Source organism: Mus pahari, chromosome 4 (genome assembly GCF_900095145.1).
Source record: "Mus pahari chromosome 4, PAHARI_EIJ_v1.1, whole genome shotgun sequence".
NCBI classification, from domain to species: domain Eukaryota; kingdom Metazoa; phylum Chordata; class Mammalia; order Rodentia; family Muridae; genus Mus; species Mus pahari.
The window spans coordinates 93,364,702-93,390,937 of NC_034593.1; the positions used below are offsets into that span (position 1 = coordinate 93,364,702).

Sequence of the window (26,236 nt, forward strand, 5' to 3'; positions counted from 1 at the left end):
TAGCCTGGGTCTCACTATACCACTGGGTTAGCCCGGGTCTCACTAGATCACTCAGGTTGGCATGAAACTTGCAACGATCCTCCTGCCTCAGACCCATAAATGCAGTACTGGTAGATATGAGGCACCATACCTGGCTGAATAGTTTAGGTGCCATAAAACCCCAATATATTTTTATCTTCCTTTGCCTCAAGGTAAATGGTTACATACTTATTTTAGATATTTTGGAAAGAAAGAAAGAAGAAGAGGAAAGAAGAAAAGAGAGGGGGAAAGAAGGGAGGAGAAAGGAGATGGTAGATAATATTTTTCACAAAATCCTCTGTTGTTAAAAGACCAGGTGAATGCAGTAAGGTCTGGGAGGTGCTCCAGAATGCTCTCGAAAGAGGTTCAGATCTGTGATGTTGATGCATCAGCTGGATGAGGCCTAGAAGTTTCTAGAATTAAGTAATTCTCAGAAGAAAAAAAAAAGCCCAAAAAGTGAGACTGGAAAGATGTCTCTTCAGATTTGCTGCTGTTCTCCCAAAGAACTTCAGTTCCCAACATCCATATCAGGCAGCCTCTCCTGGGCTCTGCATGCACATGGCACACACACACACACACACACACACACACACACACGTGCACACACACGTGCACACACACATGCACGTGTGTGCATACACACACGCGCGCGTGCACACGCGCGCACACACACACACACACACACACACACGCACACACACACACATGTACATTTAAGAATGCCATAGGGAAGGCAATGATGTATTTTATGAAGAGCAGACAGAAGGAGGTGGGCAGGCTCCCAAGTGGGGCAGTGAGGCTGGGCTGGTGGCCACTGTAGGCCATGGCTACTGTTCCCTTGTAATCAGAATCCTGAGGTGTTAGGCCACTGGTCTCCTCTTACCAGATGATAAGGCCTCCTACAACCTCACAAGGAACCATCTCCAGCCAGATAGCTTCTTAGTGGCCAGAGCTTCAGGTGAGCTGTGCCTGGAGAGCGAGTAGCTTGAATCTGTCTTTGAGCTTCTCTGTACCATGCAACTCTTTTTTTTTTTTTTTTAAGATTTATTTACTTTATGTATATGAGTTCACTGTAGCTGTACAGATGGTTGTGAGCCCTCATGTGATTGTTGGGAATTTCCGGTCAACCCCAATTGCTCTGGTCAACTCTGCTTCCTCAGTCCCTGCTGGCTCTGGTCCAAAGATTTATTTATTATTATATATAAGTACACTGTAGCTGTCTTCAGACACCCTAGAAGAGGGCATCAGATCTCATTATGGGTGGTTGTGAGCCATCATGTGGTTGCTGGGATTTGAACTCAGGACCTTCAGAAGAGCAGTCAGTGCTCTTACCCTCTGAGTCATCTCACCAGCCCGTACCGTGCAACTCTTGAGTATCTTCTCAGGGACACAAGGTCCCAAGGAGGCAGCACTGTTTTTCCCAAGCTGGATCAACTATTTGTAATATTGATAATCCAGGAACAGGGATCACATCTTGCTATCAGTAACAACAAGCTAATAAGACAACCTTATGTTTCTAGCACACTGCTGAATCTACAGTATCTTTTTTACCTGAGTTGTTTCACTTAATCCTTAACAAATTTTTATACAAGGCATTATCCCAGTTCTGCAGATAGGGACAATTAAGCTGAGAGAGACTGGGTTGTCTGAGCATGCAGGGAAATAAGAACTTTCATTTATTTTGTTGTCACTTTGTAGCTAGCACCCAAGACAATAGCAAGATTAAAGATGTGCTTAAAACCTCATGCAACAGTAGCAAAAGGACTGGTGAAAGGATGTCAGATGGAATCCTGCTGGGGCCTCCAGACTACAGGCACACCCTGCCTCCACACACTGCTGAGCTGGAGGCCTTACATTTGACTTGAAGCACCTGGGAGCTAATGCAGAGAGGGAAACAGACTCCGAATTCAGCATCCTTTAAGTAAAATAAACCAGATGCTGGGGGAAAAAAAAATGGTCCTAGAACTGGAAGCAATGGGAAAAACAACACATCAGCATGGGGTGATTCAGAGCTCAGGTTTTGAATTCTGAAACTTTATTCATCTCATTAAGACTCAGTTTCTTCATCTGTAAAGTGGGAGTAATCATAGCCCTAAATAATAGCCTCAAATTAGCAAAGTTTTGGGCCAGCTAGAGCAAAACTCTCTCAAACAAAACAAAAACAAAAACAAAAGAATTTCGTTTATTAGGCATGTAGCAGCACACATCTGGAATACAAGTGATGGAAAGGTTAAAGCAAAAGAATTATGGCAAGGTCATGGCAAGGTCAGGGCTAGGACAAGGCTAGTTCAATCTACACAGTTGTTCCACACTAGCCAGGACTGCACAGAGAGACCCAGCTCAAAAACAAACAAACAAACAAACAAACAAAAATCACTTATTTTCACACACACACAAATTCTGAGCTGGTTTTAAAGAAAGTTTAAATTTCATATCATTGTTATCATAACTAATTACTCTCACTATATATGTATAGTGTATATATGTATATATGTATATATAGAATGTGTGTGGACCTACATGTGTTGTGCACAGGTGTGGAGGTCAGAGGGATAACACTGTGGGGTTGGTTCTATTCTGCCAGCTTTGCATGTTTCTGGAGATCAAACTTAGGTTGTCAGGCTTGTGTAGCAAGGGCTCTACCCACTGAGCCATCTTGTCAGCTCAAATGAGCTAGGTTTTGAAATTTGGTGCAGACCAAGGCGGCCTTCATCTTGATCCTCCATCCTCGGCCTCCTCAATGCTGGGATTAAAGTGTCTCTAGACACTGTGCACCCCCAAATGAGATTATCATAAAGGGATGTTTTAAATGTGTCTATGGAGTTGGTTGAGATTCCGGAAGCAATGGGCTTTGGATATCATGTGGAATGAACAGTAATTCTCAGTGTAAACCTTACAGAGAACCAGGCTGGTTTGGCATAGGGTTTTAAAAAAAGGGACTTGGGTCGTACTGCCTGGATTGGAACCATGCCTCCCTAAAATGAGTTAAGCAGGTTAGTAAACTCAGCATCTGTTTGTCTGCTCTTCTGAAAGATGTGGCTAAGACCAGTTTCTGCAAAGTTGTGTTGGGCATTGTAGGAAAGAATCCACACCAGGTTCCTTACAGCGTGCACAGAGCAAGAGTCAGGTAGACACTGGCTATGAGCAATACCTTCCCTAACTTATGGGCCATCTTCCTTCTGTGTCTGAGGTAGGCAGTCCCTGTACTCTAAGCCACCCAACTTCCTCCCAACATGCATCAGGGTTACTTCTTTGAATGTCCTCTGAAGCCCTGGACTCTGACCTCACACTGACAAATAAGCAAAGAGGTTCCAGCACAGGAAGCTCCGTCTAGCATCAGATCAGCTGGACTGCTGGCCCCACAAAGCTTCCTTCTAACTGAGAGGAATCCTTGTCATCCCCAACACCAACCACCACAGACAAGTCTTTACTCTGAATCTTCAAACTGTGGAGAAGCCAGGCTCGCCCACCACGCAGTCTTGAGAGACAGTCAGTGAGACAGTTGTCACCCTCTTCTCAGGGACAAATGTGAGCTGGATTAGAGCAGAATCTGGGGCACGGTCATAGATTATAGGACCCACCCCAGATCCTGGAACGTGGGATTTCCCCATGGCTGGGCTTTGAAGGAAGGGGGACTCGAATCTTCTTGGAACCAGTTAGCTCCACCTCTTTTGGGCCTTTGCCTCCTAGAGGAAGAGTTGCCTCAGCTGACACTAACAGGAGACTGGCTGGGTTGGTGTGAGAGGAGAGGCAGATGGGGGTGGAGGAGAGAAAGAGGTGAGAGAGGAAATCCTGGTGGCTGTGTGGGAGGCCAGGAAATCAAGCTGGGCTTGATTTAGGAGAGGAGCTGTAGGGAAAGCCAGGCTGCCCCCCAACAATGAGAACTCTAGGACTAGCCAGCCTGAGGAGCCTGGGCGTGGCCTGCAGAACAACTCGCCTTGATGCCAGGTAGGGCTATTCCTGAGCCAGTAGCTAGGTATTCCATGCCCCCTCCGGGCAGAGGAACCTCTTCTGAGAGACAGAAGGAAAGATCTGAAATCTTCCAAGGAACTCAGGTAGCCTTGCCCCGCCACAGCTCTGAGGCATCTCCCCTGTTACTCTGCTACTAGGAAAGCTAGCTTGAAAATTCTCCATAGCTGCTCCCTTCCCTGCCTCCCTTCCTCCTAGCCCGGGCCTCATTCCTCCACTATTCTGCCACTGCACTCAGTGCCTGGAAAGAAGGAAATAACCATTTGTGTCACCTGCTCACCAGTGGGTGCCATTAACTGGCTCTGGCAGAACACGCAGCCTATAATTTTTGGAGGCGTTACAATAATGGAGCTAATTTGGCATTTCATCATGTCCTCTCGGGCAGGCTCACAGGAGGGGGAAGGGAGGCCTGCGGCCTGCTTCAGAGCAAGTTCTTGGTGAAAAGCCCTATCCTGGTAGCTTCAGGATTCTAAGCCCTTTCACTCTGTCTTTATCTTCCTCTACTGTACCACCACTTCCCTCATCCCATCTTCCACCTAGGAAACTCCTCCTGCCCCCACCCCCCAGCCCCCAGCAAAACGGCTGCTCCTTCCTCTTCCACATGATGACACATGCATAGGACACACCTGACCCTTCAGCCCTCGGAGCAGACAGATGGGAAGGTTACCCAGGAGTACAGAGCCACCACCTGAACTGACATGGCAGGAAAGCAAGCAGTTTACAAACCATAGCTTGCTGAATAGGAGGGATGGTTTGCCTGTGAGTGGCTGGCCAGGCCCTCCCAATGGCTCTCTCATAGGCTTCAGAAGCAGGGCCTGGAACACCTGCCTGACAGAGAGCTACCTCAAGCATGGCCAGCTCAGCCCGAGGTCTGAGAGCTGCAGAGGAGTGACTGTTAAGTTACACCACTGGGAAATAGGAGCGCAAAGCCCAAGAGCATCTTCTCAGGTTATTTATACTTCCCCTTCCCCCACCCCCATGTAGTTTACTCTACAGCCCTCCCCCTTTGAATAGATAAAAGGCTCCTCAACAAACCCCAAGTAGAGAGCTAATGGTTTATAGCTAACTGTGAGTGTAGGTGAAAGCCACACTCAAAGGCTGGAAATGTTTAAAACCAAGGAAACATTTTCTTTTAGAGAAAACTAGATGGAGCAAACACGGATCCAGGACCCAAGAGTGGTGATGTATGCCTGTAACCCCAGCACTTACAGGAGGATCAGGAATTTACGGTCATTCTCTGCTACAGAGTAAATTCAAGGCATCTTGACCTACATGAGACCCTAGCTTGGAAAACAAAAGGAAGAGAAATAGATATGGCTTTTAAAAGCATAATGGCACAGTTACGATGACGCAGTGAATGGTACCTAGACGAAAAGCGCGTATGCATCCCTGGAAGCCCTGGCTAGGAGACCAAGGGATGGCTTCCTGTGCTCCAGGGTGTCTGGAAGAGTGGGGATGAGTCTTTTCAGCTGAGACTGGAGGAGCGGATGAATTACTTGTCCCTTGCTGCCTAGTCACGTGACTAGTGTTGTCTTGTTTTGCACTACAGAGATCTCACTTTAAGGGAATGAACTCTAAGAGTTTGACGTCTTCAACTCTCCCAAGAAAGCAAGTAGGGATGGCAGACTATGTCCTTGTCCCTCCTCCAGACCTAAGAAAGCAAAGTCCAGCTCCGTGGGAGATGGGGAGGCAACACCTGACTTGCTCAGAGCTTCTTCACTGATGAGTTCCTTGCCACAGTGCGGGTAGCTGCACCCCAACAGCTCAGGTGGGGAGATCTGTGCAGAGTGTCCCAGGTCCTTCCACACAGCTGCTACATGGCCATTCCAGCTCAGACTCAGGGGTTCTGCCCGCTGCTAGAAGCTTCTTCCTGTCTTCCTTGAAAATGAGGCAGTGACCACAGGAACAATTTAGCATCTGAGAAAATGATGATGTCCTATATGCTTTTCATGGGAAATGACAGGCTGAAGCCAGAGTGCCACACTAGCTGCTCAAGCGAACAGGAGACAGTCCTTCCTCTTGCAGTCTGTAACACAGGATGATACAGCACTAGTCTCTCGTAAAGGAGGGACAGGCAAAGGCAGACAGAAGGACAGATGTTCTTTTAAAAAACGCCTAGTGCTTCTTGCTTTCAGAACACCCAAAAATGTCACCTCCCTGGGTCCTTAGCATACATGACTGTCAATGACCATGGGCAGAAGGTGGGGTGAAGGGAGCTGAAACCTGGGCAATTCTAGCGAGGGCTGGCAGGGATGATGAAGAACAGGCTCAGAGTTAACAGCTGAGGCCAAATCCAAACATACCACTCAGGCCTTAGCAAGGTATTTTGCTCCTGAGTCCCAAGATGGTGCCCATGAGAATGGGTTCCTCCGAATGAAATGAACTGAATCCATATTCATTTCCCTGCGTGCTCTCTAGCTGATGTTCCACAAATGTAAATTTTCTCTCTTTTGACTTTGACTTTTATCATTTAAAAAATGGTTAAAAAGAAGTAGTAGAAACTTCAAAATACTAGCCAGACTGTCCTTATTTAGTTGGTTCCTCAAACTCAGAGGTTCTAAACTGGTGGGTCACACCCCCATGGGGTGTCTGATAACCCTGGCACAGGGCGTTGCCTAAGACTGCCAGAAAACGGGCTGGTGAGATGGCTCAGTGGGTAAGAGCACCCGACTGTTCTTCAAAAGGTCCAGAGTTCAAATCCCAGCAACCACATGGTGGCTCACAACCATCCGTAACGAGATCTGACTCCCTCTTCTGGAGTGTCTGAAGACAGCTACAGTGTACTTACATATAATAAATAAATAAATCTTTAAAAAAAAAAAAAAAAAAAAAAAAGACTGCCAGAAAACATAGATATTTACTTTATGATTCATGATAGTAGCAAAATTACAGTTCTGAAGTAACAACAAAAATGATAAAGGTTCAGAGCCACAGCTCAAACTAGTGGCAACAGTTGTCAGTTCCCTGACTCCCCTAGCGCTTGCTTACTTGGGTCATCAGGTTTATACAGCAAGTACCTTTACCCACAGACCTATTTTCCAAGCCCCAAGTTCCCAGTTCTTGAAGTGACCTTCATGCAGAAACCATGCCACTGGAGAGGAACACCCTGAGACTTTCTCTTATCCCGCACTCCTGGGAGACCAGTAAAATATCCAGAGTTTTGTGTGTGCTGGGCTAGTGCTGGACCACTGAGATGCATTCCCCAGCCTACTATCAACTGTTCTTTCTGTCGATTTCCTAGCCAGGCCAAAGCCTTGCAGTGTGGACTTGCTCACTGGTATGGCATGTGGAATGTACCAGGCACCATGCTGACTCTCAGTACTGGGAATTCAGTGGTGAATAAAACATAGGATCAGGACCAGGGTAAGACCAAAAAGGCATCTAAGGCACAGCCATTCTCTGCGCTTGCACGAAACTAGGAGTAGGTATCTCAGTGACCTTTGCTTTCACCACTCTGTCCCTCTCTTATCCTGGTAAGTCCCTGTCCATTAGAGCAAACACCAAAGGGAATAGAGTGTACAAAGTCCCTGAGTGTGCAAAATCCCGAGGCATGGCAAAAGCGAGAAATAGACTGGGCCCTTCAGGTCTTTGATAAGAGTTTGGAACATTTCTCCAAATGCAAAGTGTGCTAGTTGTTTTGCTTAGTGCGCTGATACAAACAAGAGAGGAAGCATTTATTTGGGCTTATAGTTAGAGGGGATGCCCCATCATGGCAGGGGAAGCATGGTAGCAGGCTGCTTCATGGTGGGGAGAACAGACAGCAGCTGCTTGTTACATGGTATCCACCAGGAAGCAGAGAGCCTGCAATGGATATAACCTTTGATGCTTGCCCTTTAACAAAACAATGTGCTTCCTCTAGCCCCCTCCTCCTAAATGTTCCATGAACTTCTTAAAGAGTGCCACCACTCTATGGTCACTACGGGGGATCACTTCACATTCAAACCAAAGCACGAGGAAAGCCATTGGAGGGTTAAGAAGGGGCAGAGGCAATCCTCTTCATATTTTGAAGAATATTCTGGCACCCAGGTGGGAACAAAGAGAAACGGGTCAGGTGGGCCCGGGTAGACATGCCTTGGCTCTCTGTGGCACATGAGATGGGGAGACGAGAGGGACTTGAGGTGAGATTTGGAGACAGAATTTGCTCAGCTTGGTAAAGAACTCAATGTAAAGAGGAGAAGTTGGGTTCCAGATAGTTTCTCATTTCTGGCTTGAGCACTGGGGCAGATGGAAGAGCCATTTACCAATGAAGAGAAAACCGCAGGAAACATGTAAATGAAAGATAGAAAGCTCAGCTTTGAGCATCTGTGAATTATGAGGTTTCTGTGAGATAGCCATGCAATTAATACCATGATAGTTCTATCAGCCTAGAGCAGTGGTTCTTAACCTTCCTAAGGCTGTGGCCCCTTAATACAGTTAGTTCCTCGTGCTGTGGTGAACCCCCACCATAAAATTATTCCTAACTTTTATGAATCATAATGTAAATATCTGATATGTAGATGGTCTTGGGTGACCCTGTGAAGGGGTTGTTCAACCGTCAAGGGGGGGGGTCTTGATCTACAGAATTGAGAATTGTTGGTCCAGAGCCTAGAAGTGATGTTTGGAGGACTCATAAACCCAGGAGCCATGGCAGTGGTGATGGGGATTAGCATCATGGATGCCTGAGGGGAGAAGACATCCCAGGCCTGGGTAATGATGAGAACCCAGTGGGAAGAGGCACAGAGGAGCTAGGTAGGAATAGCCCATAAAATAGGAAGGGGACCAGAGAAGGTTCACCAAGACCAAGGGGTTCTGAAGTGAGAGAAATGGGAGACTGATGAAAATCTAAACCTTCATGGTTCCCAGCCTTAATTCTCCAAAGATACCCCGGAGGGAGAGACGCTGTCAAGCATGCACCTTTGTCTTAGACCAGAGAGCTCTGTCTATTCACCTCCTCTAGGCCACTGTTTGCAGAATCATCGCCCAGCCACCCTAGGGGAACTTTCTACTTGGACATCTGTTCTTCTGCAGAGAGACCCTGTCATCCCAGCCCAGTGAGGGACAAAGATCACTCACTGCTGAGATGCCACCTTCTTCCCTGGAAAAAGTGATGGCTGCCTGACAGGCACCTGGCAGGACAACATGCAGGCAAGAAATGAAGATAGATTCTCATCATTAGCATCACTAATTTTCTGTTTACCCCTCCCTACCACCCCCATATGTCATTAATGAAAGACAGGTAGCGGGGAGCAGATCCCAGGGGAAGCCTCCTGCCCTGGCCTCTCTTGGACAAAGCATCTTGTGCTAAAGATGCTGGCTTTAGCAGGCATTGCCTCCATCCCTTCCAGAACTCCCTCAAACTGTGCCCTCCTCAAGCCCCCTTCCTCCCATGCTCTATATCCCACCTCCCGTCTCCGCCCACCTTCTTGAAGTCCTTAGAAAAAGAGCTGCCTCCCCAGTGTGATTCTGACCCACATCTTCTCTAAAAGTGTATGGAACTTTGAACCTCTTGCCAATGGCAGTTTCAAAGGAGAGGCTGAGGGAGTTTCCTAGGTGTCCCTCATGATGTCCAGATACTCAAATATTTGCCCCCCCCCACTGATGTGTTTTTGTCTCTCTATGGGTCCCCTGAGATCAAGCACAGCCTGGGTGACCTCATTCTTGCTTCTTGCATCTCTGCTTCCCATGACTCATTAGCTCCTCCACAGCCATCTCAAGCTCTTGGCGTCCACACTGAGGCAGAAGCGAGAGTATTGAGTTCCTTTAAGGCACCTCTGTTCTAATTATCATTTATTCATAACACTGCAAGGGCTTTGGGGCAGAAATGCACTTGTGAGAAAAGCAAGCAGGGAATTCTGAACAAATAGAACCTGCCCCAACATCAAGCAAATAGAGCCAGCATCACAACAGATAACGGCCCATCTTTCCACCTCTGCCACCCTCCACTTTCCTGTCGGAGCCTTGGAAACCCAGGCTTGAGGGACACAGAGAATCAAACTCCCTCCCACCCCCAGGGCCTGGTGCTCACAGCAGGCATCCCCAGTTGGCACCCTGGGAAAGAGTTCCCACCTCTTTGGCTCTCGCTCTCTCTCTGCAGGAAGCCAAGCCAGCCATGCGGGTGTGGGGTGTCGTTCACTTCCCCCGACACCAGCCCAGTCATCCAGTAAGCACTGTATCCTACTGCTTTATCTTACATATATCCTGCCTCATCATTATGGCACGTGTCACACTTGTCCCTAGCATGAGAACACACCCTCAAAACAGGCCAAGAGGTTAGGTTACCCAAGAGGCAGTAACCCCAGAGCTGGCCTAGAAGGTCAAGTGCTGTCATCAAAAGCGATGAGGCTTCATTTCAAGTAGTGGGAAGAAGGTGATAGCATTGAGGTGCAGAAGATCTGGGGGAAAGTTTGAGGAGGGGAGATGAGGCTGTTTGGTGCAATGCTGAAAGGATGGGCTCTTGTGTTTCATATCCTCTGTCTGGGCCACTTGTATCACCTTTGACATCAGTGTACCCATGTAGGAAGCGTGAGTGTGTATGTGTGTGTGTGTGTGTGTGTGTGTTTTACCTGTGAAGGGTTATTCAGCCTCTGGGAGTGCCTAGGAGGGACTGTCTTGATTGAGTTAATTGATATGGGAAGATACACATCTTAACTGTGAATGGGACCACTTCCTGGACATGGATCCTGGATGCCATATGAAGTGACCTGAGCACTGGCACTTACACAGTGCTCACTGCTTCTTTACTGTGGATGCAATGTGATCCGCTGCCTCATGCCATGACTCCCCTGCCAGGATGGATTACAACCTTGAACTGTGAGCCAAAATTGCCACGTCTCCCTTAAGTTGCCTTTGTCAGGGTCCCTCGTTACGGCAACAGGATAAATAACTGAGATGGGTGGGTACAGGTGGTACCTATCCCACGAGGCTTTTGGGTGACGATGGAGCTTGATGGACGTACACACTCTGGACAGGATGGCATGTAGTGAATTCTCTAGAAATATTCTGGTTTTGTGGTTGAATGTAGGGTAACTGGGGGTTTGGGTAGTGGAAGGAAAATGGTGGGGGTTGGCAAGGAAGCAAGGGCTGGCTCAGAGGAATCTCGATGCCATTTGGTTCTGTGGATGAGTGGTCTTCACACCGACTCCTAGAAGCTCCAAGGACGTCACTGGAGGCTGAAGGTGGAAGCTCTGGACCCCAAGTTCTTCTGTTGTATTTGAGCTTTTGAGTAACATTTCAGCTGAAGAAGAGGTTGCCCAGGTGTGCAAGACACATGTGAAAAGGGGAGTCATTGAAGAGGTTTCACCAAGAGAGGAAGGACGTTCTTGGTTCCAGAAAGGACAGATCTGATGAGTGGGCAGAGGGGGTGGGAAGGCAGCAGAAGCCCCAGAGACAGTGCGGGTCAGAACCAAGACAGAGCCAAGGGAAGGGGATGCATTTGGGGGTCTGGGGAGACCTAGAGGAGGAAGCCGACAGGGCTTCCATGAGACCACATGGGAATCACGAGCTGCTCTCTCCTCTCTCTTGGGGCCACCCATTCTCTACACATCTGCTGTAAAGGTCCCCCTCCCACCTGTCTCCATTCCTCCAGGGACTCTGCTTTTCATGAGGATGATGCCTGAAGACTTCCTCCATCTCTACACAGCCTCCTCCCAGCCTCTTCCTCCCTCCTTGATACACCCAGGACAAAGCCATGCACATCCCCATTCTGGGCACCAGGCCATCAGCTCCTGGCCTGCTGCCTTTTTCTTGAGTGGTCTTCTTCCACTCTTGGCTCCTGTCTTCTCTTTAGCTTTCAAAGCTACTTTGTTAGTGCCTTTCACCCCGCTCCCTGTCCTTTAATCACGTCACAGGCTCCCTCATGCCCTTGGATACGTCTCCTACCTTTGTCTGCATCCCCTGCAATGCAATCGCCCAGACCTAGGTTTAGTTTTGTCTCACCATCACACAGTCTTGTTCCCTACCCGCCCCCTATACACACCCAATAGCTGAAAGATGAATAGAGACCCAGATAGGAGTGGTCTTTAGTGTGGTGTCTGGGGAGAAGGCAACAGTAACCACTGAGTTGGGAACAGAAGGGACAGATGTAGAGAGCCTCTCATCACCTGAAGTATCAAGGGCAAAAAAAGCTCATGTCTGGGCCAGGAGGCTCAGGGATGGGCCCTGTTCCTGTTCCCACTCATCAAGGCTGCTGTCTCTGTCCTCTCCCCTGCCACACCCTCTGGCCTTGCCTTACAGAATGTCTCATGTCCCACTGTGTCTTCATGCCCTGCAGATCCATCTGCCTGGAGGGTCTTGCTTGTGTCCATCTGCTAACCGACTCCTTTTAGTCACCTCTCTAGATCAAGTCAAATGTCACCCACACTGTGGAAGCCTGACCTGAAACTTCTGCCTGAGTTTAGTGTTCTCTCTACTCTCCCACATCTGGACCACAGCTCTGTTACTGTGTCTGCATTATTACACAAAGCAGCACCGACTGCCTTCCTCTCCTCCATTTCTGTCTGGAGACCACGACATTTCTATTATAGTAATAATTACAACAGTGAATCCATACTGAGCACTTACTCTGTACTAAACACTAAGCCAGCATTTTGCATGAATCACCTTATTTAATCTTTTCAATAACCCTAGGAGGTAGGTTGGATATTAGCCCCAAGTCTATGAAGGGTTGCATAAGTTGTATTACTCATGAATCAGAGCAAGAACTTGGCCCCAGAGCTGCCTGATCCAAAATCCTTAGTCTCGTCTACTATCCATCAGGCCCTGGGCTAGGCATGAGAGGTGGAATCAGGGAAGCCAATCCCATTCCTTCTCACCAAGAGCCTACAGAGGTGAGGAACACAAGCATCCATCACAGCATCCCCAAATTAATGTTCAAGTTATGTGTTGTGACCCATGCAGTGAAGAAAAAGGCACAGATGCCATGGGGCCTCAGCCTTGCTTGAAGGGTCCAGCTTCCATATCTGATTCATGTGTGGATCTCAGCCCTAAACCACAGGCCTGAGCAGAGGGGTTACTCACTGCGTGTTTCTTAACCCATCCGAGCCAATTTGGCTTCTGTCCTCCCTCCCAGGCCTCCTTGGCCCAAAGTAACTTAACAGCACTTCCTGGGTAGTGTCTCCAAGAGCCTTCGAGGTCTCCCGTGGCTCTCCTGAAAGTGTAGCGGATGCTTCTCTGCTGATGATGAGAAATTCAGACAAGCTACTTAATGACTAAGAGACTAGAAGTGTCTCTAAGAGATGGGGAAGCATCATTCTTGCTTTGCTCAGCCTGGGTTCCCTAGGCAGACTCAGGGCACTGATGGACTCCTTGCCTGTTTAGGAAGCAGCGTCATGAGCCCTGAAGAGCAGCAGAACATTTAGGGGCTGTGAGGGCTGAAGGATTGAGAGCGTTTGAACTGCAAAGCAAGACTGCTAGGGACTTCGAGATGGTCAATGGATACTAACTAGTTCAGCATCCTTGGACCATCTCAGCAGGTGATAGCTGATAAATTGGATTCTCCAGTGTGAACTCTTGGGTTTTATGACTTGCAGGATAGATCATCAAGTACCATCCTTTCGTTTCACAGGTGAGAGAGTTCAGAGATACAAAATGACTTGGTCAAGGTCTCACAACCAACACATGGCAGAAAGACTAAAAACCTGGGTCTCTTGGCTTGTGGTTTTGTTTTTTTCCCCCCTGGTCAGCATACTGTAGGGTTTACCACCACCACCACCACCACCACCACCACCACCATCATCATCTACTATGTCTAGAGTTATAGTTAGTAAGTCCATCAAGGAGAAACACATGCTTTCATGATCTGTGGCAGGTAGCTGCTGTGAAGCCTATGGAGGCAACACTGCAATGGGTATTCCCTCAGAATCTTGCTGCCCAGGCACTCTGGACCCTGGGGTTTGAAGCATGCTGCTATTGTGGGCAGAAACACTGGTGGGTGGGAGATAGGCTCCACTTAGGACAGCTGTATCCAGAGGCCAGTTTCCTGCTTCCCCTCCCATGGTAGCAACCCCCCCCCCAACTCCCAGCCTCAGTTAAGATTTAAAGTCGGCTACGAGTGAACTCAGACCAGCCCTATCGGCCCCTAGGTTGGTAGAAGGGGCAGAGCTGCTCTCTGCCACCTTGTGGACATCAGTGACCTCTCCCACATTGGCACTCATTACTAGTCTGCCCTACGGCAGCCTCTGACACCAGGTGGAGATGAAAGCAATAAGGCCCCAGCTGGTCTGCATCCCCTGGCACCCCTGGTTTTTATTCAAGGCCAAAGTCTCAAGCACTCCTAATTAGGATAAAAGGCTGGCGAGATGTATAGAATTGGGTAGAAACCTGTGACAGAGGTCAGAGGGAGAGAGCAAGCCATGGCCCACCAGGTAGGACAGCTCAGGCAGTGGCTGGCTGGCTGTTTACCTCCCACCTCTCTATTTACTCAGAATTAACCTACTTTGCTTTAGCAAATAATCCAGCCCTGTGTTGTCTTTCTGTGAAGTGGAACATTTCTCCTTAGCCCACTGCAGCCAGCTTGCCAGCAGGCCCAGGCGAGAAAGACCCAGGCTGCCACAGCAGAAGCCCCTGGAACTAGGCTTTGGCCCCACGACTCATTTCCTTTCTGAATCGTGATGGTATTCTGAGCTTGTTCCCATTCCTGCCTGGGCCATCAGTGGAGAATGAAAGTCGCCATTGGATGCAGGGTCTGGGGATTCTCTACTGTACCGCACACTCAGCACCCACAAAGCCTTCACAGACTCCCGAGAAAGGACAGCCCTGCAAACAGATGGGATCCCCTGGGCCAGTGCTCCCTAAAGGGAGCCATCCTTGAGAGCTGTTCACAGAGACTCCATTTACCCTGATGGATCTCGTGTAGCCAAAGCCAACGTAAACAAACCAGCTCAGACTCCCTGAAAGGGGTAGCTTATGAAAAAGCCATCCTGCCACTGTAGCATGGCCAGATGGGAACATGGTGACAGCAACCGTTTTCTTTACTCTGTATTAAAGGGGCTCCCAGAAGTCTTCCCAAGGCCCTACCTTGATCATAAGGTAGATGGATATGGAGAATCCCTCCTGCCAGCATTCTTTTGACTGAAATGCAACCATCCTTTCTTGCAGGCATCTGAGGCAGCTTGTGTGTGCCCTTTGCTGTCTCCAAAGCTCAGTGGTTTGTAAGGCAGGGATCTCGCATGAAAAGGGCCTTGTGTTAGTTACTACATGGGGACTGGGGTGACTTGGCGATTCCCACTCACCATTCATCAGATATGGAATCATCTAAGCAAAGGGAAGAGGGAGAAGGTTTTAGCATAAGGAACTAAAGCTAGACAAGTTATGCAGAGCAGAGAGGAATGAGATGAGGAGATGAGGAAGCAGCTGACGGCTGAAAGCCCCCAAACCAAGAGTCTTGATTCAGGAGCTGAACTATGGAAGAGCTGAAGGTGTCTAAGGAGGGACATTGACATATGAATGTCTGGCACTAAAGTACTTGCTAGTCATGCAACCTCAGGCAAGTCCTTAACACCGGGAACATTCATTTCCTCCGGTGTGAGGCAGGCACAATAGGAGCGCCCACACTGTAGTGCTAGGCTAAGGCTCACTGAGGAAAGTCAGCACAGGACTTAGTGAACAAGTGAACAGCGCCCAGTGCTGGCTCCCGTCATTATACTTAGTGAGTCTGCAACAGTTTCTGGAATGTTGGGCAGGATCAAACTCAGAGCTCTGTTAGGGAAGTCGGGAGAGATATACTTCTGCTTGTATCTCATCCCTTCAGTCAGAGATGGTGTATTATCCAGATGTGCCTCTGACCACACAGATGGACCTGACAATGGAAGGGGACAGTGATGTTCCCACAATGCTGGGGCATAGGGCAGCTTCTGTGTCTCCCTCCCTTGGGGAAGGGCCTAGGAAGACAAGAGGCACGCCTGAGAAAGATGGCAATCCTAGCATTATCTTTGAACTGGTTATGCCTTAATATTCTATGTACATGCAGTGGGTATGGGGACTACATCCATTCTACCCTGAAACACACCTCCAGCAAGCACTCAGCACATAAGGATGAACTAGCCCAGGCTGGAGAGATGGCTTAGCAGTTAAGAGCAGTTAACAGCAAGCTTTGCTTGTTTCTTACAAAGGACCTGGGTGATTCCCAGCACCCACATGGTGGCGACTCACAACCATTTGTAACTCCAGTTCTAGTGGTATCTAACACCCTCTGCCCACCTTCACAGGCACTAGACACACACATGTCACACGTGCAAATATGTAGCAAAACACACACATAAATAAATAAATCTGAAAGAAGAGGAAAAGAGGAGGAGGAAGAAGAGGAGGAAGAGGAGGAGCAATGAACTAACCAATGAACAGCTGGATGTGGTCAGGGGGTCCTTACCTAGATGAAAATTCCAATAGTATCCCCTCCCACAGTCATTATTAAGCCCTTCTGCTTAACCTTTTTCCCCTTAATACTTTTGACTGCCTTGTTTTCCTTTTTAAATTATATATATAGTATCTATGGCCCTAATAAAATGTAATCTGTGAAGATAGGGATTTTTGTGTCTTTGTTCTCCCCTATGAATCAGCACCTAGCACATATCAGATGCTCAATAGATATTCTTCACAGAATAAATGGATAGATGAATAAACAGGCAGAAGGACCCATCTGAAATCAGAACCACTTCAAACTCTGGCCTCCTCCTCCTCCACCTCCTCCTCCCACTAACTTACCTCTGGAGACAGTTCCATGTCTTTGACATCTAAGCTGTAACCCCCCTTGCCATAAGCAGGCAGAGAAAGCAATCTGGCGAGGTGCTATCTCATACAACAGATGGGCGTGCTTGCTGTCTCTCTAGAAAGATGCTATGACTTTCTAGGAAGGGACATGTTCTGCTCAGAAGCTTCCAGGGATCCCTCAGCCGCGTGATTCCGGGGTAGGAGAGGCAACAGAGCATGTGTGTGTTGCTGAAGGACCATCACATTTAAGGGAGGATAACAAACTGGATGTGAAGCGGCTCATAAAGCACAGGATGGTCAGTGTACATCTGGCTGGTTGGCAGCACGGCCTCAGCAGGGTATCAATTCTCTGCACGTCTACTTCTAGACAGGAAGATAGAGCCCGAGGCCAAGGCAGCCGGGTGGTGAAAGACAAATACGCTGAGAAACAGAGCAGAAAAGAGTTGCAGATGTCCTGGAAGGAGGACAATCTGGGGACTGGAACGTGTGTTCTGATCACATGACTGGACAGGCAGGAAATCAGAGGGTCAGCAACAGGCCAAGGACGCATGAACCACCAAGGGTCTGCAGGCAACGGCGCCCAGAGAGCCAGTGTCCAGAGCAGGATCGGGGATAGGGCCAGAGTCTGAGCAGAAGCAAGAAGGATGGGCTGGAGAGCAGAGCAAGTTTGGGGTCAGCCACAAACTGATCTCAAAATTTAGATGAGGAGGAGGAGGGAGAGGAAGAGGAAGGGGAGGAGGAGGGGGAGGAGGGGGAGGAGCATCATGGAAATCACCAGTCCCTTGGGTCTTAAATACATTCACCACTATAGTTACAAACATTTTGGGCTCCAGAGTTCACCACAGCCATTGTAAGTGCCCCTCACCCGCTCTCTCATCTGCTTCTTTTGCAGGAAAGTGTGGACTTGGGAGAGATCATGTTCTCCCTCTGCTACCTGCCCACAGCAGGCAGGCTCACCCTCACAGTGATCAAGTGTCGCAATCTCAAAGCAATGGACATCACAGGCTACTCAGGTACCTCTCTAACCTCCGGGGTTAGCATTTGGCCTCCCTGAAGTCCAAACAGCAGGATTTAGAAGAGTGTTCAGGAAGAAAGGGCAAGAACTGCCACTCTTCTTAGGAGGCAAACTGCCTGCATCTGATTTCCACCTCTGCCGCCTCCTTCCTATGTAAAGATGTGGTTTCTGGACTGGTGCTCTGCCGCTATGTGGGGATAGATCTGTGATAACTGAATTGAAGGAGGAAAAGAGGTTTCAGCCCAGAGTCATTTGATGCTCTTGTTTGTGGGTCTGTGGTAGCACAGAATGTCATGGCAGGGACACCTGTTAGGGGAGCCTCTTCCCTGTGTCAGCTAGGAAACAAGAAGAGAAGGCGTGGGGCCAAGGTCCTACTATCCCGGTCTCCAGGAGCCTAGAGTTCCCACCTTGACTAACACCACAGGCTGGGACCAAGTCTTCAATATCCTTGAGGGATAATCAAGATTTAAACTGTAGTGGCCTTTTTTTTGTTTTTTTCAGTCTGAAAAGTGGGCATGTTAACACTATCCACTGGTCAGATTCAGAATATCTGCACCATGCACTCATAGGTGCGGGGTAAATATTATTCTTGGAGGAAGGGTAGTCTTCCCAGCTCCAACAGAAATTATGTAGAGTTGGAATGTCAATGTTAGCAGGTTCACCCAGGCCTAGAGCAACAGTCTGCATGCTAAGCCAAAGGAGCGAATGCATTGGAAAGCAAAGTACCTTTGTAGTCAAGTACTTGGTGTGTGTGTGTGTCTGTGTGTCTGTGTGTCTGTGTGTCTATGTGTCTGTGTCTGTGTGTCTCTGTGTGTGTGCTTCTGTAAAGCTTCTGCGTTGGCCTTAATACCACAGCAACTGAATAGAAATCTAGTGCAGTCCCAGCCATGGGGAGACGCTGCAAAAACCTGCAGGTCTGACATGGTATAAAATGTTTGACCCCCTTCTTACAAGAGCCAGGTACATAGCACATGCTGGAAAGAGTGTTTGTTTAGCATGAATAAAACCCTGGCTCAGTACCCACTGTGGTAGAGAATAAAAGAAAAGAGGAAAGATGGTGATGGTAGTCCAGCTGTAAACCTCTGGGCCCAGGTTTGCCCCATGAAGATGGAGAAAGGGGGTTGGGGCTAGGAAACTGAGTTGTGTTGTTGTTGTTGTTGTTTTAATCCTTTCAAGTCTCTGCTCCACCTCCAACAGTTGCTGCAGTGCCCACTGCAGTCCAAAAGCCTTCAGTGGGGGTCCCCAAGGCCTTCCCCCTAACACACACACCACACACACACACACACACACACACACACACACACACCAGCTAACTCACATCAGGATGCAGCAGAGAGCATCAGGAACCTCTGCTGACATGGGGAAAAAGCTCTCAGGCAACAGCAAGCCAGCTTCCCCCAAATACAGCCAATGTAGATTTCATTTTAATACCAAAATAAGTGCACACGAGGACAGAAATTCACTAAGGACTCTCAAGGCGGCTGAGGGAAATAGGATTTTGCTGTCCCAGTCCCCAAGACTGTCTTCTCTGTTGTAATCAAATTGATGTGTTGGAGTGTGATTCTAAGTGAAGCCATGGGTAATAACAGGGGCTGCTGTAAATCAGAGGGTTTGGGGGGGCGTGAAAGGATTGTTTTTGATGTTAAGGTCTAACCTCTCCCTTCACATCTTTCTCTCTTCCCTCGCTGGGTCTGGACTCTCATGTTAAATCTCATGTTAAACCTGGATTCTGTAAATGCAAGGGCATCAATCGATGGAGCAGTGCATGAAACTTAATAAAATAAGCATTCATTAAGTATGAACTGATGAATGAGTGAGTGAACAGTGAATGGGTGAATTTACATACATCATACGAATATAGCCCAAGGTGATGACGTAGCAGCCAGCATGCCCAGGGCACCCCATGCTCTCTGTTCCTCTGTGAGGTTGAGAATGTCATTGCCTTCAGCCCAGACAGGTCTGCCATTGGACTAGCATGGGAGGAGAATGGAGCTCCTTAGTCTGCTCTAGACGTACAACGGCACTGACCTCCAACCCGAGGATCTCCCTACTCTCTTCTAATCTAAGCCTATTTCTGAGAGGCACAACAATAAAAATGGCACAAAATAATAATAAAGACCAGTATGCTACTAAAGTGTGGGTTAACCCTTTTGTCCCCACTGCCTCTGGTTTATATTGCTCTGTCTCTAGTGATCAAAAGTGGCGTTGGAGTCTGACCTGCGATCAATTCCTATGCAAATCATGGAATCTCTCAGAGCCTCCATTTTCAGCCTGTAAAACAGAGCTATCAGTGATAAACATTTTACAGTGTAGATGTGAAGTAACCCTGATGAATGACATTTCTTAGCACAGAGTATGTTCCAAATGCTGAATTCTGATGGCTCCCACGCAGTGAGGCAGGAACACAGTGCTAGGCTTAGGTCCCTGGCACTCAGAGCATCATAGTGAGGAACAGACCTCAAGGATGATCTGGGGCCACCATTCCACTGAAAGCCACAAACATTTCCCGGAAGCACCCCGGGAGCATCATCTCTGATCCCTGATTAGCCTCTTGGATGCTGGTGAGAGCTTGGCTCCTGCAGAAAGAAATCTCACCGAAGGATGTAGGAATGGACAGAGTTGGAGAAGAACACACCGACTGGCCCAGTGGCTCAGTGGCCCTGTGTAGCCCTTTCATGGAAATGCGTTTCTGAATGGAGTGTCTGGGACCAGGAATAGAAGAGGAACAAGTAGCTGCAAATGTAGAGACACGTTCTAAAGCAATATGTAGATGGAAAGACTTGAATATTAGAGATGAGGTTGGGGTCTGGCTCTTTTCCTCGTGGTGATCTGGACAGCATCCTAAGGGGTAACCATAGGGGAAGGAAACCAGACAGCCATGGCATACAGACCCTCAACACTCCTTCCTTTTTACCAAATGCTCCCCTATACAGTCAGAGACAGGAGGTTGATTAAATTCCTCGGTGTCTCCCCAGTTCCTCCATCAACCCAAGTGTCCCCGTGGCTACAGCACAGCTGCCACTGTCACTCTGGTGAGTCAGCAGCTCACTGGGTGTCTATAAGTATGCTCTCAAGGCTTGGAGCTTGGCTGGGTTCATCTCTCAAGTGTATAGTTTCTCTAGTTTTTACTCTAAGTGTAGCCTTCATCTGCTCTTCTCCCAACACGATGCCAAAGAGTACGAGGCCCGGTGGGTGCTCAGGGATCCAGGAGGCACTACCACATACCTCAGAACCACAGAGCCAGGAGAGGGGCTACTTTGACTCATTCCCCCTGACAAGTTCACATGAGCCCTGGCTTCTGGACAAGAGGGTGTCTGAGCACATCACAGTCTCAAAGCTATTATTGCCTGTAAGTTGTCCTTTTTCCTGAGCAATGCAGCATAAATACTAATTATGATGCGACTGAGACACCTGTGCTATGAGATATAATAGGTGTCCCTTCGTTTGGATGAGTAGAAAATTTCAGGGTAGAAAGATGACCATGAAATACCTATTCAGAAAGCTAAAGGGGAGAGAAGATTAGATGGTACATGGAAGCTTAATAAAAAGACATGTCTTTGCAGCATGGAGAGAATCCAAGATCCCATTGAGAAATAAAATGTCAGCCAGCTGCCCTGAGACTGGGGGGGCGGGGGCACCTCACTCACTCTCCTGGCCACAGTTCTCTTGCTTCACCACTCAGAAGTGACCAGGAAATGACCTCTGGGGAAGCAGTGGCCAGGGCCACTTCCCTGCTTCCTGATTCCAAATGAAAATGAGATTACTGGGACAGTGGACCCAGAAGCATGCCTTCTAGCGGGAGGACAGGAGCAGCAGTGTGACTGATGCTGTATCCTTCTGACATGTTCCCGGGCATCACCACATCCTATTTTTACCCCCTTTATCCTTTGGTTAAAAAGCTGGCAAGACTCCAGAAGAAATGATTCTGTATACGTGAAAGAAACAGTGCTTTTGTTAGCTCTAATGCTCTGAGTTCTCCAGCCAAAGAGAGTGCAGCTGAGATTTAGGGCTGGGAACTACATAACAGTTGACAAGAGTCTTGTCTAAATTGGGTCTAGTTTTCCCATTAGTGACACACCATTAGGCACCCTCCCAAGTATGCAAAGGTAGCTAAAGACCGAGTTTATTAAGTGTGGATCGTCCTCAGAGACAGGTTTGCTCCATAAATACAAGGTGACTTAATTATGTTAACCCACGGATCCCATCTGATGAGCAGCAGTAGGCCCAGGGACTCCGTCTCTCTGTGGCAAATTCGATTCAAGAACATCTGCCTAATAATGTCTCACACCTGTCATCTCAACACTTGAAAAGGTTGAGACAGGTGGATGGTTGTGAGTTTGAGGCCAGCCTGGGCTACAGAGTAGAACCGGTGTCAAAAACCAACCAAACAACAACCAAACAACAGCAACATCCAAACTCGGTTTAACCTCTTATCTTCTCACACCGCCCTCGTCAACACAGATCCCTACGTCAAAGTATCCCTGCTGTGTGATGGACGGAGACTGAAAAAGAAGAAAACGACCATAAAAAAGAACACCCTCAACCCTGTCTACAACGAGGCCATCATCTTTGACATCCCCCCAGAAAACATGGATCAAGTGAGCCTGCTCATCTCCGTTATGGACTATGATAGGTAGGTGCCTGTCCCTCGGGATGTGGCTACTCTCCTCCTGTGCAGCATAGGGACCCTTGACCCGTGGCTTGGGACCTATTGGCTTCAAATATGGACCCTACTTAGGAAAGACATAGGAATTTGAGAAAGAGTATGGACCACCCTTACTAAAAGCTACAGCTTCCCTTTCCAGCCTGGGGTAATCCTGCTTGTCAGCCCTCCTGCATTCATCCCTGGCCACTTCTTTTCTTCTGCTTACCACCAAGTGCCATCCGTCTTCTGCCCTTTAAAATGCCTCTCTAGCATCTCCTCTCCCACAGGATGGCTATGAAGCCCCATCACTCTCGCCCTAAGTCATCCACCAGACTCAGGATACACCTGCCTGGATGCTTTCCTCCTGGTCTGGCCCTTCCGAGGAGCCACCCCTGGCTCCCATTGCACAGGCCTCCCATAATCTGGACCTGCAAAATAACCGCAAATAACCATCCCCCTGAATCCTCTCCTTTTTCTTCTCTTTTTTTTTTGATGCTTCCTTCTGAAGGCTTGCTCAGAAACATTTCCAGCTACTCTGTCTGCCATGACTCTTCTCCGAGTGTCATTTTAGCTGAAGGATATAAAAATTACACAATAGCATCCCAACCCTAGGTTTTTAATGCAACTTCTCAGGCATGGTAGGTGCTTGACTAAGGTACTTGAGAGACAATTTGTGTGCTTGCTGAGTGAATAAACTACAGCCTAGACAATAGTGGTGTGGAGAAATGACGGTCAGAGCTGGTTGGTTTATTTCCAAGCGCTGGGATCTCCAGAGAGGTTGTAACGTGCTTCCCAAGTCAAATAAGGGAAGAGACTCTTAATACCCAGTTAGGCCTCCTGCTACTGTTTTCCTGAGATTGCAAATAGATTTGTAGCCACTCCTTCTTTTTTTTAATGTTTATTTTTAAATTATGCATATAGATGTGTGTCTTTCTGTGGGTTTGTGCCCATGAAGGCCAGCAGAGGGCACCAGATTCCCCAGCAATCCACCTAATGTGGGTGCTGGGAACTGAACCTGTATCCTCTGTAAGAGCAGCGCACACTCTGAACCACTGAGCCATCATCACTCCAGCCCCTGTAGCCACATCTTAAATCTCTTACTTTACTTAAGAGGTTGGGCAAAGCCTCGGGGTTGCTGGCAGGCTAACAACACTCTGCCGAGAAACACTGGTTTCAGAGCACAGGGTTCTGAGTCAGATGCACTAGACAGAGCCCCACTCCAAAAAGATCTCTTTCTGGGATCATTTTGAATGGCCACTGCTGAGATCTTTGTTTCCTCCCTCAGAGTTGGCCACAACGAGATCATAGGAGTCTGTAGAGTGGGGATCAATGCTGAAGGCCTTGGCAGGGACCACTGGAATGAGATGTTGGCGTACCCACGAAAGCCCATTGCGCACTGGCACTCCTTGGTGGAGGTAAAGAAATCTTTCAAAGAGGTGGGTGAGGTTGCCTGGCCATTGGCATGTTTACTGCATGGTGGCGTGGGCTGGAGAATGGCAGGCGGCTGCTCTGAGTCCTTGGCCTCTTATGGAAAGGGGGCATGGGGAACCTCCAGTATATGACATGGTATACAAGAATTTACGATGAGGAAGGAGATAGATGCTGCCTGGCAAAAAGTTCCTGACTGTGAGCATTTTATAAGTCATGGTGATGGGGTGAGGGATGTTGTAGTTCATTTGGTAGACTCCTGGCCTAGCATGCATGAAATCCTGAGTTCAATCCCCAGTGCTGCCTAGTGTTAGTCGTGGCAGCACACACTATAACTCCAGCGCTTGGCAGGAGGATTCAAAGCTTAAGGTCATTCTCAGCTTCATAGCTGGTTTGAGGTCAACGTGGGCTACACAGGACCTAGTCTCAAAACATAAAGAAAGAGAGAGAGAAAGAGAGAGAGAGAGAGAGAGAGAGAGAGAGAGAGAGAGAGAGAGAGAAGAAAGAAAAGAAAAGAAAAGAAAAGAAAAGAAAAGAAAAGAAAAGAAAAGAAAAGAAAAGAAAAGAAAAGAGAAAAGAAAGCCCAAACTTCAAAAGCAATACCATGTTCTTAGTGGAAAGTAGGAATTTTGAAGAGGTCTTCCCAGCAGCCCACTGTGCCAGGCTTGAAAAGCTTTCACAACACTCCCCAGCCGGCTCAGTCCTGTCGGAGTAAGCCCCAGAGGGTGAGATCAGAATTGGCAAGAAACTCCACCCCAGTTAGAACAGTAAGTTCTCTGAGGCTCCAGACAGCTACCCCTTGGCGGTTTTCACCTCTTAGATGAGCTAGCCAACGAAGGCAGTCGGCCGTGCTGCACACTGTCTCTTGCTGTTTCATCGCTGGGAAAGAGAGTATGGTGTCTAGGTGTCACCTTCTAACTAAAGCTGGAGGCCTGAGTTCTAACAAAGCTGGGGCTCCAGGCTTGCTCTCCCGAGCCCACCACTCCCCTCTCAATGGCAGCTTTGGGGAATATGTATTGTCTATCCCACGTGTGCCAAACCCCACAGATGAAAGCTCCTGTGATCTGTCACCTTGGTCGTCCCCAGGCCTGCTTTTCCCCAAGTGTGTTGGGATGCTGGGGTGGTCAGTCAAGCCTTCAGCTTCGTTTTCAGTATCTCATATCCAGCCCACATGGAAATCTCGGTGATGGTTCCTTCCTCTTAGCAGACATCCACTAAGTCTAGACAACTGTGCAAAAATAGAAAACAACACAAAACTACAGAGTTCTCTCTCCTGCCACATGGCCCTTAAGAACATCTCCCTTTTCCACTCTGATCAGAAAAGGCGTGGCACAGCTGAGGTCCTGCAGACCCCGTCCTTTCTCAGGGTGGGTACAGCAATTCCGACCATAGTTTGAGGTGTTGTCCCAAGGAACAATGAAAGCTTATGGGGTTAGATGTGTTGGAATCTGTTGGAGATAGTGACATTCCAGGGAGCCGGACTAGTCAGTCAGCTTACCTCCCCAGGTTCTGAGGCAGTATCAAGGTTCTAGAAAGAGGCCGCAGACTCTGCCAGTTCAGGTCTTTCCTTCCACTCTTGTGGCTGTGGCTTTTCAGTGAGCCCAGTGTCCTCCCTTTGTAGAGCCCCGCCCTCTCAGCCAGAAGTCACTCTTCACTGTGTGAGCAAGGTCCCTACTGTAGTCATAAATAGGCATCGCTGGGCGGAGAGCTAGCCAGCCTGAAGCCACTCTGACACCTCACCAAAGTCCATGTGGATTCAACCCAGGGACGGAATGACATGCCTCAATCCCCCGTCTGTTTTAACATTATGGAGACACTTGAGAATAGACTAAACATATAAATAAATCCACCAGCTTCAGGCACTCTGGGCGCTTGACATGGATTGTGAGCTAGGAGGCCTTTGGTGGGCTCTGATACTTCAGTGCTCACCTCTGGCCCTTGGTTTTCTGCTTGATAAATGAGAGGACAAGACACATCTCAGCTTTCCTGACCAATGCTGACCCTCAGTGACAAACGGGCCCAGGACCCTACATGCGGAACCACGGCCGCTTCTCTAAGCTGACTCTGAAATAGTGGGCCACCATCGCCAGGTCCTCCTGCCTGCCTCTGACAATGAAAGAAGCCACTGGAGCGATGGGCCTTGATCCTGGAATCATGATGAATACTGTCTAATTAAGCCAAATAATTGATTCCAAGGGTCTTTTCTTTGAGAAACTCCAACCAGCTAACCCAGCTGACAAAGGCAAGAAAGATAAAGTGGTGTGAAGCCCTTGAAAATGAATATTTGATGAGACAGTAACGGGAAAGTAACTGTATATGGAAAACGAAAAAGAGATTAAATTGATTCATATCCTTTGGGTTTACTTTTTTTCTTGACCTGGCAGCGTGGAGCACGGCCCTCCCCCACCTGCTCTCCTCTGATTCTCTCCTTGCTGGCAGATTGCTTCTCTGTGAGGAGAAACTGAAATGACATTTGT

At 48.2% G+C, this 26,236-nt stretch overlaps 1 protein-coding gene across 9 annotated transcripts in view; it reads left to right on the forward strand.

The window, feature by feature from the left end:
- Nucleotides 1-26,236, forward strand: part of Syt6 (synaptotagmin 6) — a 59,487-nt gene that overhangs the window by 27,826 nt on the left and 5,425 nt on the right. For 7 of the 9 annotated variants that reach the window (XR_003843700.1, XR_003843698.1, XM_021195826.2 and 4 more), the window contains exons 4-6: nucleotides 17,564-17,684; nucleotides 22,148-22,319; nucleotides 23,617-23,767. Coding sequence is in view for 6 of the 9 variants with exons in the window: in XM_021195826.2 (XP_021051485.1) it covers nucleotides 17,564-17,684; nucleotides 22,148-22,319; nucleotides 23,617-23,767 (444 nt within the window). In the remaining 3 variants the exon portion in view is untranslated. The remainder of the gene's footprint in view (nucleotides 1-17,563; nucleotides 17,685-22,147; nucleotides 22,320-23,616; nucleotides 23,768-26,236) is intronic. The other 2 variants (XR_003843699.1, XM_021195828.2) reach the window with 1 other exon arrangement.